At 49.4% G+C, this 17,709-nt stretch overlaps 1 protein-coding gene across 2 annotated transcripts; it reads left to right on the forward strand.

Moving 5' to 3' along the window:
* The first annotated feature begins 208 nt into the window (after window positions 1–208).
* Window positions 209–16,114, forward strand: LOC122697629. Of its 2 annotated transcripts, none has more exons than XM_043908604.1 (3): window positions 209–430; window positions 2,912–3,070; window positions 13,970–16,114. In XM_043908604.1, the coding sequence occupies exons 2-3, from the start codon at window positions 2,912–2,914 to the stop codon at window positions 14,813–14,815; spliced, it is 1,005 nt and encodes a 334-aa protein (XP_043764539.1). In that variant the 5' UTR covers window positions 209–430; the 3' UTR covers window positions 14,816–16,114. The 2 variants fall into 2 exon arrangements, with proteins under 2 accessions (XP_043764539.1, XP_043764540.1); XM_043908605.1 differs by lacking the exon at window positions 209–430 and adding an exon at window positions 1,573–1,709.
* The last annotated feature ends 1,595 nt before the right edge of the window (window positions 16,115–17,709 follow it).

Raw genomic sequence — 17,709 nt, forward strand, 5'->3', positions numbered from 1 at the left:
GTCCCATCTCCCCGTTGTCTCCGCATCGTGTCTTGTCCCTTGCAGGGACCCACACCCCGAGTCCCCATTGTCCCTCTCAGCGGGATCTCACTGCCCGATGGTTCTCTCCTTCCTCACCTGGAGGAAAGTCCCCGTGGCCCATTTTCTGGGCAGTGCTTTTCCACTCTTTCATCATCTAGTATTGTGACCTTGAAATGAGAGAGGAGGCTTGGCAGGGCTCGCCCCACGTGGAGGCAGGACTGGCCTCCATGCCTGATGCCACACGGGTGCCTGTGACTGTGGCTGTCCCTTGTCCCCGCCATCCTGCACCCTGGCCCCCAAGTCAGGGGCTGCAGGACCCTGGGGGCTGAAAGGACTCTCCTGTTTGTCTCCACGAGGAGTGCGGTGTTCCTGGGGGCTGGGTCAGCAAAGAACATCCTTGTGGGAGAAGGTATGCGTGTGTGTGTGTGTGTGTTACAGACAGCGACCAAGACAGAAAGAGTTAACATAGAGATAAAAGAGACTCTGCTTTAAAACTAGATTTCAACTATTTTTCTAGGACTGTACCTGATAGTTTTGGTCCTTTTAAAGATCAGTTATGAAAGCCACACACTCTACACGTGTGGTTGATTCTTAAATGAAGATGCTGACTCTGTGAGAGGAACCCTGGACAGCTGCAGACGAGGGGCGCTGGAGAGGGGGCTGGTGGTGGGGGCAGGAGGGGGCCTCTGGGTCCCAGTTTGGTCTGGTCCCCACTGCCGGCGGCCTGCACTCCAGGGCTCTCCCCTCCCTCTTGGCCCAGCTCCCATTGGCAGAGAGGCTCCCTCCATCAGATGCAACGAAGGGAAATCTGATTTGCTGTAATTGGACTCACTGCAGGCAATGAGGGTCAAGCTGACGTGAGGGCCCATCAGACACCGGGTGTCTCAGTGCTTTCCTTCATATTCCTGGGAGGTTCTTTCAGAATCCAAGTGCTTATGTCAGGATACTGATGTGCAGAATTTAAAGTCACTTTAAACCAGTGTTCTCGTGGTCTGGAAGTAGTCGGTGCCTGCACTGCCCTTATATATACTACCATGTAAATATTTACAGTTTACATATAGTACATAATTGGAGAAGGAAATGGCCTACTCCAGTATTCTTGCCCGGAGAATCCCCTGGACAGAGGAGCCTGGCAGGCTACAGCTCACGGGGTCACAAGGAGTCAGACGTGGCTGAGCGACTGAGCACACAGTACATAGTATACACATGTTCTGTGCTTGGTCGCCCAGTCCTGTCTGACTCTTTGCGACCCCGTGGGCTGCAGCCCGCCAGGCTCCTCTGTCCAGGGGATTCTCCGGCAAGAATACCGGCGTGGATTGCCATGCCCTCCTCTGGGGATCTTCCCAACCCAGGAGTCGACCAGGTCTCCCACGTTGCAGGCAGATTCTTTACCGTCTGAGCCATCAGGGTATATGGTATTTATACAGTATGTGGTACATATAGAGTACATAGTGTATATATACATACATATATAGTATATGGTATATGTATATAGCATATGGTATCCAGCTGACTCTTTTTTTTCCCCAGCTGACTCTTGAACAACATGAATTTGAACTGTGTGAGTCAACTTATATGTAGATTTTTTTTCAACTGTAAATATTACAGTATTACATGATCTGAAACTAGTTGAATCCTTGGATGCAGACCCAGGGTACTGGAGGGATGACATATATGAAGGGCTGAGTGTAAGTTATATAAGATTATTTATCTGCACGGGGGGTGGGTGTCCCTAGACCCGCATTGTCCAAGGGTCAACTGTGTGTACCTATGTTATAGTATATGATTTATATATAGTACATGGTATATAAATAGTATATGATATATAGTGTATGATGTATATTATACAGTATATGATATACTGTATGTATGCATATACTGCATAGTATATATACATATAGTATATGATATATATTATGTAGTATAAATATGTATGTAGTATATGGTGTATGTGTGTGTGTGTGTGTTCAGTTGCTCTGTCGTGTCTGACTCTTTACGACCCATGGACTGTAGCCCATATATCTATATATCTTCAGGTGATGCAAGAGATGTGGGTTCAATCCCTGGGTCAGGAAGTAGAAACTGGCAACCCACTCTAGTATTCTTGCTGGAAAATTCCATGGACAGAAGAGCCTGGTGAGTTACAGTCCATGGGGTCACAAAGAGTTGGAAATGACTGAGCATGCACACACACACACTCACACACACACACATATATAAATATGGTGTGTGTGTATACATATATATATCTTATATGTCTTCATATCTTCAGCTAAACAAGGATATGTGATGAAAATGCACAGGGTGTTTTCCTTTTTATTCCCAAGTGTCCTGACCTTTCGCGCCCATCTGCACTCACTCATTTGCACTGAGGAGGGCTGGGACACTGCTCCTGAGCACTCTGTTTCCTTCCTTGAAAGGAATTTTCCACCTGCATCCCAAGAACATTTCTCTCTTAGACACTTGTAGTGAAGCGTGTGCCGTACCACTTCTCAAATCTTAGACGCTGTGCTCAAAGGCAGACGCATCTTTTCACTGCCCAATTCATCCAGTTGTTTAATCCCTCATTAAGTGAATTAAATCATTATTTAACAAACATTTGTTTATGGTCTGCTCGCCAGAAAGCTAATACAGCTAATGCTCTGCTCAGATACATCCATGTGCTCATCATGAATTTTCTCACTAGCCACAGAGAGGAGTTCTGAAGGAGAGCTCAGACTCTGCCCTTAACTTTTGTAATTCTCTGCACTTTGCACAGTTAATGGCACATAATAAGGGTTCACAAAATGCTTGTGCAATAAATCTACGAGCCAACAGATTCATTATTTTCCTCTATGTAGCATATAGGTGCAGAATATTGACTTTTTGCCCTTTTTTTTTTTTTTCCCAGATGACAAGGAGGAGTTGGTGTGCAGAGACATTTCCTCACAGGGCTGGGACATCAGGACTTGAGCCCTTTGCTGACCTTTTCTTTGAGATGAGGCAGTTTTGTCTTTTCTACCCCACTGGCTGTGATGGGAGGCGATCAGCTTCGCTGGGGCAGGGCAAGGTGGGGCATCCACGTCCGACCGCTCTTTCTGCACAGGCTTCGCCTTGAGATTTCCAGTTTCCCTGGGGCAGGTCCAAGTCTGTGGCTGAGACTCAGGGGACAGGTAAGTCTGCACAGGGCTTTGCCTCCCAGTTCAGACTAGATGAGACTATTTGCATCTGCCAAACGCAATGGGTTTCAGTCCTGGTGGTTTATCTGGGTCAGGTTTGCCTCTGGCTTTGATCTCTCTTCTATGAAAGCGTGGCTCAGCCTGGTTAATTCCCTCGCTAAGGGCTGCTCTCCATCTGTTAAGATAATGGAGCTTCCCTGTGAATCGAGCACTTTCTTACTAGGCTGGAGGGCAAAGAACTTTAGGGAACAAGCTCCTGGTCCTCCAGAAAGTCCCTCCCACTCAGCGCCCTACTAGAAGCAAGACTAGCCATGCAAAAAACTTCTCGTATCATGGACTGGTTTGCTCACAGTGCCAATGGTTGATTTTTCATGACTGTTCACTCCAATCCAGGCTGTGATGTACTATTTCAGATTTCTTCTAGAAAGAGTTCTGGTCTTTATTTTCTTAGGGGCTGTGGGGGAGCCTGTCCCTAAGATGGGCTCACATGTAGGCGTTTGGCGGTGGTGTGTTACGTGAAGTCTCTGGAGCTCGTTTTAAACGTTCAGACATTTTGCTAGCTGCTTGGCCGTGGAAGATGTGTTTTCAGCACAGGAATTGCAAACACAATCACCATTCCCCGGCCTGGTAGAGCGGTCACCCAGCGCACCACTGGTGCCACCCCTGGATGGGGCAGCCTGGGAGGTGTCATGGCTGACGACCGCACTTCCTTGTCTAGCTGTGGACTGCATCTAGAAGAGGCATTTGTAATGGAGCGGGCAGAGGGGGCACATTTAGAGCACGCAGCGGTCTGCTGTAAGGTGAAGGCTCCAGCAGCGAGCACCACCCTGGCCTTGGTGATGGGAGATCCAGATCCCATCACTGTAGCAGGGGACCTTGGGTGTGCCTGACTGCAAGTCTGCTTCCAGAAAGGGTGTCCTCAGAGAGCCTGCTTCTGTGAGTGAGCAGCTGAGCACTCCCTCCACGACCTTCCCTAGAGGTTTGCCCTTGACAGGAGACCCACCCGGCCACTCACCTCCCTTTCCCACCAGCGCACAAAGCCACCCCCCAGCAGCTGTGAGGCAGCTGTGGACCAGCAGAGGTATTAATAGCTGCTGATGCTTAAGCCAGTAACATCTTTCAGGTTTTTCTTAATGAAAGGCAACCAGGCAAATTTTTGAGGATAAAAATAAACCATTAACATGATAATGAAACCAGATATTTTGGATTTTTTTCCTAACAGTTTCCTTGGTGGAGCAAACCCTGAAGACACTCATTTCACACAAAGAGCTGAAAGCAAAAACAGAGGGCTCCTCACCCCTCCCACCTCCACGGCCACGGCCCAGTAGGCATGAGTTCTGGTCTGGGAAACGGGAGCTCCAAGTGCTCTCTTAGCTGTTGTTATCTGCATTCCTTTACCCAATTCAAATTCCTGGTTCCAGCCTGGCTTACTCAGAGGGAGGAGTTCCCTGGGAAAGAGGGTTCCCTGGGGAAAACTTCCCAGGAGGTGATCCTGCCACGCGGGACTGACCAGCTGGGAGGAACCAGCCTGTTGAGCGGAGGAGGAGACCTAAGGTTGCCCAGCACCTTGGAGAAACGGAGGGAAGGCCCGGGGAACAGACCCAGGTGGGGAGGGGGCTGGGGCTGATTAAGAGGAGAGCCCAGAGTGGGTAGTCTGGACCACCAGGCAGCTCTGCGGACCCTTGTCAGCCAGGGGGAGGGATTCAGATCCTTTTCTGAGTATAAAACCCTAGGGCCCTCACCTTGGTGAAGCAACCACTGGTCTTAATGACCTTCTGAAAGAGCTCCAGGCATGCCGACTCACAAGTATTTTTTTCCATAAGGGTGACTAAGACTGATATTTCCTAACATATATGAAAAATGAAAAAAAAAAAGAAAAATGGATCACTCAGACCAACAGTCCAAAATGCCACTCACTTTTCCTCCCCCACAAATTGCTTTTGCATCTAAATGATCTCCAGGTCCATGCCCATCATAACATCCCAGCGAACCACTGTGGTTCCAGCAAATGCTTCCTTCAGACCCACCCATCCTCACCTCTCACAGGCACAGCCCCGAACACACACTCGACCTGAAATCTCGTGTTCCAGGTTCATGAACAGTTTCAAATGGCAGTCAGCTGTCAGGTCCACCTGAAGGAAGGCCTTGGATATCAGGGGCCATGACTAGGGTGGGACAGGGGAGCAAGGAGCATAAGATGGGCTCTTCCACCTGCCGGCCAAAGGGAAATGCAAAAACTGTCCAAGTTTGTTTCAGAAGCTTTCAGCCTCTAGAAACCGGCTTAGAGACTCCAGAAAAGATTGGGTTGTCTAGATGAGTCAATAGAGAAGGCCTCAGGGAACAATGCTCTTTAATTCAGTTGGTGTTTGCTCTTTAGTTTTAGATTTATTTATTAACTCTGCTGGTTCTTCATTGCTGTGTGCAGTTTTGTTTTGTTTTTAGTTGCGGACAAGCCGAGACTACTCCTTGTTGCAATGCGCAGGATTCTCATTGCGGTGGCTTCTCTTGTTGCAGAGCACAGGCTCTTTGCACACAGGCTTCAGGAGTTGTGGTGCTTGGGCTTAGTTGCTCTGTGGCATGTGGATCTTCCCAGACCAGGGATTGAACCTGTTTCCTCCACACTGGCAGGTGGACGCCTATCCACTGTACCACCAGGGAAGTCCTAGTGGCTGCTCTGGAAGTCAGATAGTTCAAGATGATTTTTGTTTTGTATTCATTTTGTTCTCTTTCACATCAAAATTACTTATTGAATGGTTCCCATGGGCTGAGTACCGCTCTTGTGCTGGGGTGGCAGATGAAAGACAAGCCTCCCTAGGCCAGCATGGGTGATGGACAAGCAAATGTTAATGTGTGTTGATAAAGGTACATACAAACCTCAGGAGTGTTATCTACCACTTCAAGGAGGGTTTCTGGTGGAGGGGCATCAGATATGAAATCACTCTGGCCTGTAGGAGCCCTTGAGTGATGAGACTGGGTTCTGAAGAAGCTTGAATGCCATTACCATCAGTTTCACTGTTCTCTGGGAGGTTCTGAAAACCATAAAAAATGTTAAGTAAGGGAATGACATATCATACTTACATTTTGAAAATAGGGCTTTGGCTGTTATCAGGGGATAGGGATGAAGGGCTTATTTATCTCTGCTGAAACATAAATCACTTCAAAACACAGCAGCTTAGAATACAGGGGGATATTTTTCTTTGGGTCAGGATTTCTGGAGCTGCTCAGCTGAGAGGTTCTGGCTTGGGGTCTCCCATGAGGTTGCCATGAAGATGCTGGCTGAGGCTACAATATTGGAAGGCCAAGGTGGCTAGCTTTCACGGCCGCCAAGTTGGTGCTTGTCATTGGCAGATGGTCAGTTCCTCTCCCTGTCAACCTTGCCACAGGCTTTGTGAGCATGCTGCCTGCAGGGTCACTCCAGAATGGGTGACCTGGGAGAGTGAGGCCAAAGTGTCTGTTATGAACTGCATATTTTGTCCCCTCTCCCCAGCTTCACACATTGAAACCCCAACTCTCAATGTATTTGGAGATGGAGACCGTGGAAGATAATCAGGGGTAAATGAGGTCATGAGGGTGGGGCCCCAATCTGATGGAGTTGGTGCCTTTCTGAGATGAGGAAGCAACCAGAGCCCTTGCTATCTCTGCCACATGAGGACACCAGGAGAAAACAGCTTTTACAAGCCAGAAAGCAGGCTCTCATTAAACACTGAATCTGCAGACACCTTGATGTTGGACTTGTCAGCTTCCAGAACTGTGAGAAATAAATGTTTGTGGTTTGAACCCCCCATTCTGCAGTATTTGGTTATGGCAACCAGAGCTGATGGGGACGCTGGTATGTCGTTTGAGAAATGGCCTTGTACCATCCCTGCAGGCACATTTAGTTTGCTGGAATGTCAATAAGTCCAGCCCATATTCAAAGGTAAAGGAATTAGGCCCCACCTTGGGGAGGAAGAGAATTCGTGAACATAATTTCAGTATCCCTTTGTTAGAGTCCAAGCTCACTCTGCTCACCACATGACAGACCAATGAATCAGAGACAAGGTATTGAGGCAAGGAGCATGCCTTTATTCGGAAAGCTGGCTGACTGAGAAGATGGCAGATTAATGTCTCAAAATAACCATCTTGTCAGTTTCTGGACGCCAGTTTCTTTTATAGAACAGAGGAGGCGAGGAGTTGAAAAAACAAAGTATAAAGGCCTTTCATCTTGCAAAAATCTCCTGGAAGAGCCATCCTGGGGGAAGGGATGTGTTCATTTCTTCTTCTTTGTAGTCATTCACAGGTGAGCAGGGTCAGATTGTCTTTCAGTGAGCTGAACAAAGGCACTTTAGTTTAACAATTAGGCAGAGGGGCAAGGTTCCCTCAGGCAGGTCTTTGTGTATGATGGATAATAACAAAAGTAATCAAAAGCAAAGGTTAGAGTCAAAGAAACAGATCCAACATGGAGTAAAAAATGGCTCTTTCCTGTAACACTTTTGTGATGTTCTTAACATGTGAGCAAGGAAAGGGGTCATAATCTGGCCCTAAAGCACATGGAGTAAGGCACAGATGTGACAGACTTGAAGTTTGTAGAGTCAACGTGACCTGGAAACTGCACTTAGACTGAGTTGGGACTTAATAAAGGGGGGATGGGGGTGGTGGGGGATGTGATGTGGAGGAGGAATAGGAGAGTCCAGGATGTCTTAGATGTGAGACGCCTTTGGGACATGAAATGGATATTTCAAAGAGGCTGGGATGCACCTGGGTCTGTGGTGTTGATCTGGGGTTGTGAGTATGAAAACCATGGTTGTAGACAAGCTCACCCAGCAAACGGCATAAAATAAAGGGAGTGAAGGGCCCAGGTAGTGTTCTGAGGCGCTCCTTCATGTGGGGTTTGTGTAGAGGATGATAATCTGGTAAAGCAGACCCAGAAGGGGGATCAGAGAGGGGAAGAAGATGCAGAAGCTGTCCTGAGGGAGCCAAGAGGAGAGAGTGGGTTCCTGTATCACACACAGCAGAGGAGCTGGGAAGTTGGCTGGATTTGGTGATATGAAGGCTGGCTGTGGTTGGCTAAAGAGTATCAGTGGAGTGAGTGGAAGTCAGGTTGGATTGGGTCAAGGAGAGAATATCTGGAAGGAGAGGAAGTGGATATAAACTGTGCTGACAGTCCTTTCAAGAAGGTTGGCTCTAATGGAAGAGGGAAGTAAATGGAAGTTTAGAAAAGTTGTTTTACTGCTTGAGGGAGGGTTGCAGTGGAGGCAGAGGGGTGGAGAGAGGGAGAAGGAGAGTAAGGTCAGGGACTGAAGTCCTCGAGAAGTCACTGCCTTTGCTCTGATAGTTTATTTTACACCCAGTGGTTTGTACCTTTTAATCCGCTAGCCTTATCTTTCCCCTCCCTCCTTCTCTCTTCCCACTGGTAACCTCTAGTTTGTTCTCTGTATCTGTGAGTCTGCTTTCTTTTCATTGTACTAGTTTGTTATTTTTTAGATTCTATGTGTGATATCATACGGTATTTATCTTTCTCTGACTTATCTCACTTAGCATAATACCCTCCAAGTCTACCTATATTGCTGCAAATGGCAAAATTTCATTCATTTTTATGGTTGAACAAGGAGATCCAACCAGTCCATCCTAAAGGAGATCAGTCCTGGGTGTTCATTGGAAGGACTGAGGCTGAAGCTGAAACTCCAATACTTTGGCCACCTCATGAGAAGAGCTGACTCATTGGAAAAGACCCTGATGCTGCCCCTGATTAGGGGCAGGAGGAGAAGGGGACGACAGAGAATGAGATGGCTGGATGGCATCACCGACTTGATGGACATGAGTTTGAGTAAACTCCAGGAGTTGGTGATGGATAGGGAGGCCTGGCGTGCTGCGATTCATGCGGTTGCAAAGAATCGGACATGACTGAGCGACTGAACCTAACTGAACTGAACTGAGTATTCCATTAGATATCACATCTTCTTCATTCATCTGTTGCTGGACACTTAGGTTGCTTCCATATCTTGGCCATTGTAAATAATGCCGCTGTGAACACTGGGGAGTATGTGTCTTTTCAAAGTTTTTCATTTTTTTCTGATACATACCCAGGAGTGGCACTGCTGGGTCATATGGCAGTTCTATCATTAGTTTCTTGAGAAACCACCACACTGTTTTCCACAGAGGCTGCACCAGTTTACATTCCCACCCACAGTGTAGGAGTGCTCCCTTTCCTCCACATGAGAGGAGCCTGTGAGGACCTTGGTGGGATGTCAGTCTGGACTGTCTGCTTTTGGAATCCTGAAGAAAGTGAACCGGAGATCCAAGGACAGATCTGGCCACCTGGGCTATCTTCCCAGGGCCCAGTGCAGTGCTCTGCTTGGACCCTTTTACTGGAAATCAACCTGAACATTCACCGGCCATCTCCATCAGAAGAGAAGTAAGCCTCTGTCAGGGGAATTCCCTGGAGGCTCAGTTGGTAAAGCATCTGCCTACAACGCGGGAGACCTGGGTTCAATCCCTGGGTCCGGAAGATCTCCTGGAGAAGGAAATGGCAACCAACTCCAGTACTCTTGCCTAGAAAATCCCATGGACGGAGGAGCCTGGTAGGCTACAGTCCATGGGGTCACAAGGAGTCGGACACGACTGAGCGACTTCACTTTACTTTAAGTCTCTGTCATGAGGTGGGGCTCTGAACCTAAGTCACCAGAGCGGCTTCTTATCTTCGGCGTGCCTTCCTCCTCCGGTGCGGCCCTTGGCCACCACGGGGCAGCCTTACCTGGGGAAGTCCTGCTCCAGAGGACAGGGATGCTGGCCCTCACCCACCGCCATCTTGCGTGCAGAGACTACAAGTCCCAGCATCCACCGCTCACGGCCCGGCCACGCCCCCTGGTGAAGGCCCGCCTGGGGCCCTGCCCGCCGCCCCGACAAGTGGCCCTCGGCGTCTCAGGCAAGCCGGCCCCGCGGCCAGCCTGGGTTCGTGGCTGGCGGTTTCTTAGCTGCAAGATGAGGCAGAAAATAAAAAAAAAAAAGGAAGCGAGCTCTCTGGCAGAGAGCTGCCCCCCTGCCTGCGCATTCAGCCCACCAGCCACCAGCAGGACCCTGGCAAGAACGGAGGGTTTTGTCAGCTGGGAGCTGTGCTGGTGAATGCAAAAAGTGAAACCAGATGTTCCTCCTTCCAGTTGCTTCACATCCACGCAGGGGCTTGGAGGAGGAGGCAGTAAAAACGCCAGGGCCCGTGATGGCCGACGCCCAGGTTTACGCGCCGGCTAACCTTGCACCATAAATCCGTTGCCCTCGCCGGAGCCTCGGCTTCCGAAGGGGCCGGGCCCAGCTGCGGCGGTGACCCGAGGCTGCCGGCTGGACGGCGCGGGAGGGAGTGGGGGCGGGGAGCATGACTGGGGACCAGCTAGTTGCTTTTCAAGAATTTCCCAGTAGGCGAAAGATGCTACCAGATTGGCTGGGGGGCGGGGGGGTGGGGTTGGCCTTCTTGGGAAATAAGCCCAAACTCCATCTTGCATTTTAGCCTGGAAAGGAATTGGATTTCTCTTTGGAATGGACTACCAGATGCAAGAGAACTCGGTGGGAATGGACGTCAGGAAGCAGAGTTTTTGCTGCAGGTCAAGTGCCCCTGAGAAAAAGGAGAGGTGGGCAGAGACCAGAGGCTAGTTCCCCAGGGACCATTCTCCAGAGACAGGGGGTTATCCTCCGTGCCACCGGATGCCATCCGATATTGGCAGTGAAATAGTCATTCTCGTTGCGTGTGGAGGCAGAACTATTGTGGTGGGGCAGGAAAGAAGCTAGGAGATGGTTCAGGAGGCGCTTACAGACATCCAAGTGATGTCGCTGGCTGGGACCAGGTGGAAGCCGTGGACTCTTGAGTGGAGTCAAGGTCTGGTGGCCAGAGGGTGGGAAGAATCCCGGAGACCTCCCCAGTTTCCGGTGTGAGCAGCTGAGCGGACAATGGTGAGGCCATTGAAATGGAAGCCTGGAGGAGGATCAAGTCTGTTGAGGAGATTCAGACTTTGGTTTTGGACCCGTTGGGTTAGAGATGCTTATAGACACCTGTGTGGATGTTTTAAAGGGACTGTTGAAGATGTGGGTCTGGAGATGTGAAGAGAGGTCAGGGCTGGGATCTAAATTTCCTCCTCATGTTATGGGTGATAGACAGAGCCCAACAGCTGCTGGTTGGGCCCCACTCATCCTGTACTGTTGACACTATGATTGTGGTCACCTTCTTAATTTCTGTTTCTCATCTTTTGTTGTTAGTGTTTAGGAATGCAAGAGATTTCTGGGTGGCCACCTCTGGTCCCTGCATAGACACTGGCCAGTGCCAGGGGCCCCTGGGTCTTGGCTGCAAACCTATGGGTCACGTTCCTCCTGCCTGTGGCTGGCGTCTCTCCTTAATCCACCTGAGCTCCCAAGGGCTATCTCAGGCTTCCCCTCGGGGCTCCTGGTGGATATCCGCCGTTGATGGCACTTCCCACATGGCAGGAAAACTTCTTGCCATCCTGACCCCAGATCAGCAGCACTCTCCCCAAGTTCTGCTTTTCTCTCTTTTTGCATCATCTGGCTCAAATTTTCTGCTCTCTTAACATTTTCCCAGCTTGTTGACATTTTTACAGTGGGTAAAACCTTATTATTTCATTATTAGTCACTAAACCGGAATGATTTGCTTTTTCATTGGATCCATGTTGCCAAGACTGTTACATTAATTTCTAGCACGTTCTAAGTGACCAAGTCCTGATAAGCGGCTTGACACAGTGCTTCTAGGTCTGTATCTAAGCAGCTGTTGGTGGGGTTGCTACTCAGACAGAGATGCCCACTTACAAGGATGCAGGGGGCAGTCGACCCTGCCGTTCATGCTTATTTCATCTGTGCAGTTTTTATTTTGCCTTGCAATTATGGTTTTTATTTGTTCTAATTAAATAGGAACCTTGTTCAGTTCAATGGATTCCTCATATAAAAAGACTGAAAGAACCTCCCCCTTCCCCTGCCCTCAAGCTGGAGGCTGAAAACAGATGCTGCTTGTACCAGGGAGTTAAAAACTGCACTTGTGTGACTGAGGCTGTGACATATGTGTGGGAACAGCTGAGGGCTTCCTTGCGGGCTCGTGTGGAGCCCGTGGGCCAGGCGAGGAGGGCCCTGGGCCATCTGGTTCCCTGTCCTTGGGAGGCTGGGACTGGCACCACTCTGGTCCCTTTCTCCCTCTCTCTCCTGGAGCCCTTCTTCATTTTTTAAAAACTTTTTTGCAAGGATTTTTTTTTTTTTTTTTAATGTCAGTTCAGTTCAGTTGCTCAGTCCTGTCTGACTCTTTGTGACCCCGTGGACTGCAGCACGCCAGGCCTCCCTGTCCATCACCAGCTCCCGAAGTTTACTCAAACTCATGTCCATTGAGTCGGTGATGCCATCCAACCATCTCATCCTCTGTCGTCCCCTTCTCCTCCTGCCTTCAATCTTTCCCAGCATCAGGGTCTTTTCCAATGACTCACCTCTGCACATCAGGCTGCCAAAGTATTGGAGTTTCAGCTTCAACATCAGTCCTTCCAATGAACACACAGGACTGATCTCCTTTAGTATTGACTGGTTGGATCTCCTTGCAGTCCAAGGGACTCTCAAGAGTCTTCTCCAGCACCACAGTTCAAAAGCATAAATTTTTCAGCACTCAGCTTTCTTTATAGTCCAACTCTCATATCAATACGTGACTACTGGAAAAACCATAGCCTTGACAAGATGGACCTCTGTTGACAAAGTAATGTCTCTGCTTTTTAATATGCTGTCTAGGTTGGTCATAACCTTCCTTCCAAGGAGAATAAGTGAGTAATGTAACTAGTTTTAAAGTCTTTATTAAGGTTGTTACAATATTGCTTCTGTTTTCTGTTTTGTTTGGGATTCTATCTCCCCCACTAGGGATCGAACCTGCACCCCTGCATTGGAAGGCAAAGTCCCAACCACTGGAGCACCGGGGAGGTCCCTCCTGCAGCCCTTCTTACTCTCCCACGGTGCTTGGTTTTCTTGCCGGGACCTGGGTTACTCAAGGACTGGATCTGTAGATGTCCTCCCCTTTGGGGAGCCTTGCTGCAGATAACAATGAAATGCAAATGGGGGAGGGTCGTGGAGCATGTCGGGTAGATGGGGCATGGAGAAGGTCAGGCTGCTCATGGGAGGTGTCTCCAGGGAAGGGCACAGAGGAGACCAGCTGGCAGGAAGGGAGTTGGAGGAGCAGCCAGGCAGGAAGACAGTGCTGCTGGGGGCACGGATGCCGTGAGAACCGAGCGGGGACGGGAGTCTTGGAAGCCTGAAAGAAGCAGATTTCGAGAAGGCAAAGTGATGAATTAAGACTGTAGACAGTTATTAAGCAATAAACTGTCCACTGTGTGTGCGCGTGTTAGCTGCTCAGTCATGTCCGACTCTGCGACGCCATGGACTGTAGCCCAGCAGGCTCCTCGGTCTGTGGGATTTCCCAGGCAAGAATACTGGAGGGGGTTGCCATTCCCTTTCTCCAGGGGATCTTCCCGATCCAAGGATTGAACCTGGGTCTCCTGTATTGCAGGTGGATTTTTTACCATCTGAGCCACCAGGGAAGCCCATTAGATTTAAGAATTCAGCGCTAACTAGTGCCTTCATCAGAGCTGGTTAGGAGGAATAGGTGGGGCCGGAAGCCAGCCTCTCGGAGGCTGGAAAGCAAGCACCCAAAACAGCAAGTGAAGCCAGCCACCTGTAGGGAATTTGGGGCAGAAGCTGGGGAGCACGCGGGGTGGAGGGAGGGGCTCTGTTTGCCTGGCTCTGCTTGGAGCCTGGCCTGAGATTCTCTTCACTTTCATCTCCTGTTCCAAAAGAGAAAAGGACAAGCGCTGCTGGGGGACAGCCCAGCCTGCCTGCGATCGCCCTGTGGATATGTCCGTGCTCATGACGAGACTGCTGGAGTGTCCTCTCAGAGTCGTCCTGTCGCTCTGAAGGTGTGTCTGCAGGAAGGTCACCGGGGCCTCGAGAAGGCCCGGGTGGTGACCGACCCAGGGAGCGTCCATTTTTCAGGTCCAGCCCTGCCACACCCTGGCGAGCTGCTCCGGCCCTGCCTGCACCTCCACGCCCCGTGGACTCACCTCTTCCCTTGCCCAGGGGGCCAGCTCCAGATCCCCGCCCCGTTGGTGAAAGTGTTTTGTGCGATTCTTCCTGTTGCCTGGAGAACACTTTTCTCCTTTGTTATTGTTTTGGTTTTAACCGGAGAGAACATGGGTCATGACGCTAAGGGGCTGAGGGGCATGGGAGGGATGGGAGTCAGGGAGGGGGATCTGGGGAGGGGGACCTGGGGAGGGGAGGCTGAATGGAGTCAGCTTGCAGGTGAAAGGTCAGGGTCGAAGGTCAGGAGTAGGCAGGGAGGGGGGACAGGTGTGAGCCTGGGCAGGAAGTCCAGGGACCCCACAGTGGACTTCTCCTGCTCAGTAGAAAGGCGGCAGGATCACCGGAGGAGGAGGAGACAAGAATGGATGAAAAGCTCTGAGGTTCGGCTCTTGTGGGGGCCGAGAGGAGCCGGGCAGGGACCAGAAGGCAGTTTCCCCTGCCTGGCGAGTGACAGTGTAGTCACGGTGACCCTCACACCTACGGTCCGGAGTTCCCGCCATCAGTGCTGTGAGGATGTGGGCAGGAAGGGTGTGTGCGGGGGTCGGATGGGGAGCTCAAGGTAGGAAGGCAGGCGAGATGAAGGGCCAGGGGCTGGGGGAGCGAAGGGTCCAGGCCTGAGCCCTCCCACCACCCCGTGATTCCTGGTCCTCCCCCTTCCCCACCTGCCCCAGCCTCGTCCCTGGAAACCAAATTCATTTCACTCCCTGTTTTATCCGGAGATTGGCCTTCAGGGTCATCTAGACGTGGAGCGGTGGGCTTGGGGGGGGATGGTGACGGGTCAGTGTAGGTTCATCGGGGTACCGGGTGTACCATCTGGGGCAGGAGGGTGAAGGTGGGGAGGCTGTCAGTTTGGGGGCAGGGGCCACGTGGGAACAAGACCCTACTGTGAGGATGAGCCAGGAGGGGAGGTGGGCAGGCTGGTTGGGGGTTGTGAGTGGGCAGAGTGGAACTAGCTCATAGCCCCGACCACACCAGTGCTTAATTGGCTTTATTTTTAAGAGCAGTTTTAGGTTCATGGCATAATGGAGCAGAAACTACAGAGATTTCCAAGATTCCAGATGCCTCCATGCCCACCCTCACTTCCCTCACTGTCAACATCCCCTCCCCTTCACATGCTCGTCCATTCAGAAGTAAAGCCCTATTTCGCTTGCTGCACTTAGGGGATCCCTTCTGACAAGTCGACAGTGACGGAAGGGAGATGCATGGCTCTCTAGACCAGATTATCGAGGGCGACACAGCCTCCGCCTTGACCTTGCTCATGAGGATCTTGCTCGGGGGAAAAGAGTTGCCGCTTTGTGAGGACACTGTCTGCCCCATGGCTGGATCCATGGGGAGAAAACCGAGGCCTCCAGCCAAGAACTCCATGAGTGAGTCGAACTGATGGACCCAGTGGAGCCTGCAGTTGACCGGGCCCAGCCAACATCTTGACCGCAGGATCGGGAGAGGCTCTGAGCCGGGATCCCCCCACCAAGCTGCTCCCAGATTCCTGACCCTCGGACACTGTAGGATAATACATGCTTATTGTTTTAAGTCCCTAAGTCTTGGGGTAATTGGTTATGCAGCAAGAGATAATGAATATAATACCTTTAATTTCATGCTGATTATCACTTTGTCACTAGACTTGCCACATGACCTACTCTGTCAAGTCCATTTTTTTCCTGGCTGTCTCCACCTTTCTGCTGCCATTGGGCTGGTTATTCTCGAGACCTGCAGCTTAGAGGTCATCTCCCCTACCCTGCTGATTGTGCTTGCTGGTTCCGAGGTCTCTTAGTCTTCCTTAGGCCTCCTTTCCTTTTTGTAAAAAAGTTTATTTAAAAATATATTTTTAAAATTGAAGCGTAGTTAATTTGCAATGCTATGTTAGTTTCAAGTGTACAACAAAGTGATTCAGTTATATGTATATATGTGTTCAGTCGCTAAGTCATGTCTGACTTTCTGTGACCCCATGGACTGCTGCATGCCAGGCTTCCCTGTCTGACACTATCTCCTAGAGTTTGCTCAAATATATACATTTGTTTTCAAGTTCATTTCCCTTATAGATTATAAGGTATAGAGTGGAGTTCCCTGTGCCATATGGTAGATTCTTGTTGTTTATCTGTTTTATATGCAGTAGGGCAAATATGTTAACCCCAAACTTCTAATTTCTCTCTCCACCACCACGCCCCACTATATTCTTTGAAAGCCATGAGTTTGTTTTCTATGTCTGTGAATCTGTTTGTTTTGCATTATAAATTAGTTCATTTGTATAAATTTTTTAGATTCCATATATAAATGGTGTCATAGGTTATTTGATTTTGTCTGAATTATTTCACTTAATTTGATAATCTCTAGGTCCATCTATATTGCTGAAGATGGCATTGTTTCATTCGTTTTTGATGGCTAAGCAATATTCTGTTGTATGCACACACCATCTTATCCATCCGTTGTCGATGGACTCATGTTGCTTGCGGGTCTCGGTTGTTGTAAACAGTGCTGCTGCGAACACTGGGATGCATGTGTCTTTTTATATTAGCGTTTTCTCTGGATATATGCCCAGAAGTGGGTTGCAGAATCATATGATAACTCTATTTTTAGTTTTTTCAGGAAACTTGATACAGTTCTCCATAGTGGATGTAGCCATTTACATTCCCACCAACGGTGTCGAAGGGTTCCCTTTTTTCTGCACCCTCTCCAGCAGGCTTTTAAATGATGGCCATTCTGACTGCTGTCACGTGATTAGGCTTCATTTTCTTCCTTTGTATTCTTTTCTTTTCCTGAAACCCATCAAACACTAGCACTTAGGGAAAAGTCTGTGGGAGATAAAAACTTTTATTTTAATCCTTGTGTGTATAAAAATACCTTTACCTGCTTTCATTACTGTTCGGTTTTGTTGTTGTTCAGTCAATAAGTTGTGTCTGACTCTCTGCGACCCCGTGGATGGTACCCCAGAGGCTCCTCTGTCCATGGGATTCTCCAGGCAAGAGTACTGGAGTGGGTTGCTATTTCCTTCTCCAGGGGATCTTCCCAACTCAGGGATCAAACCCACATCTGCTGTGTCTCCTGCATTGGCAGGTGGATTCTTTAACTGCTGAGCTACCAGGGAAGCCCTGGTTATTGAATTCCAGATAGAATGTCATTTTCTCTTAGAATTTTGAAGTCATTGATTGTCCTAGCATCCAATGCTGTATTAGCTGTACCATTTTCCTTCCTGTTCTGCTGTGTCTTCCCTTGCTTTTCCTTCCTTGAGAGTTCGAGGGTCCTCAGTTTCCCCTGGTGTGGTGGAGTTTTGTGATGATGTTCCTGATTGTATCAGTTAGGATCCTGGAAGTGAAGAAAGCCCAATTAAAATGGCCCCAAAGACAAGTGGGTTAATTCTCTTGAATAATATAAAAGTCCTGGGATAAGGTGGCTCTCAGGTTGTTTAACTCAGTGGCTGAATTACATCAGGAACCCTGGTTTTAAAAAAATCCATTTGTTC

This window comes from Cervus elaphus, chromosome 7 (genome assembly GCF_910594005.1).
Source record: "Cervus elaphus chromosome 7, mCerEla1.1, whole genome shotgun sequence".
NCBI classification, from domain to species: domain Eukaryota; kingdom Metazoa; phylum Chordata; class Mammalia; order Artiodactyla; family Cervidae; genus Cervus; species Cervus elaphus.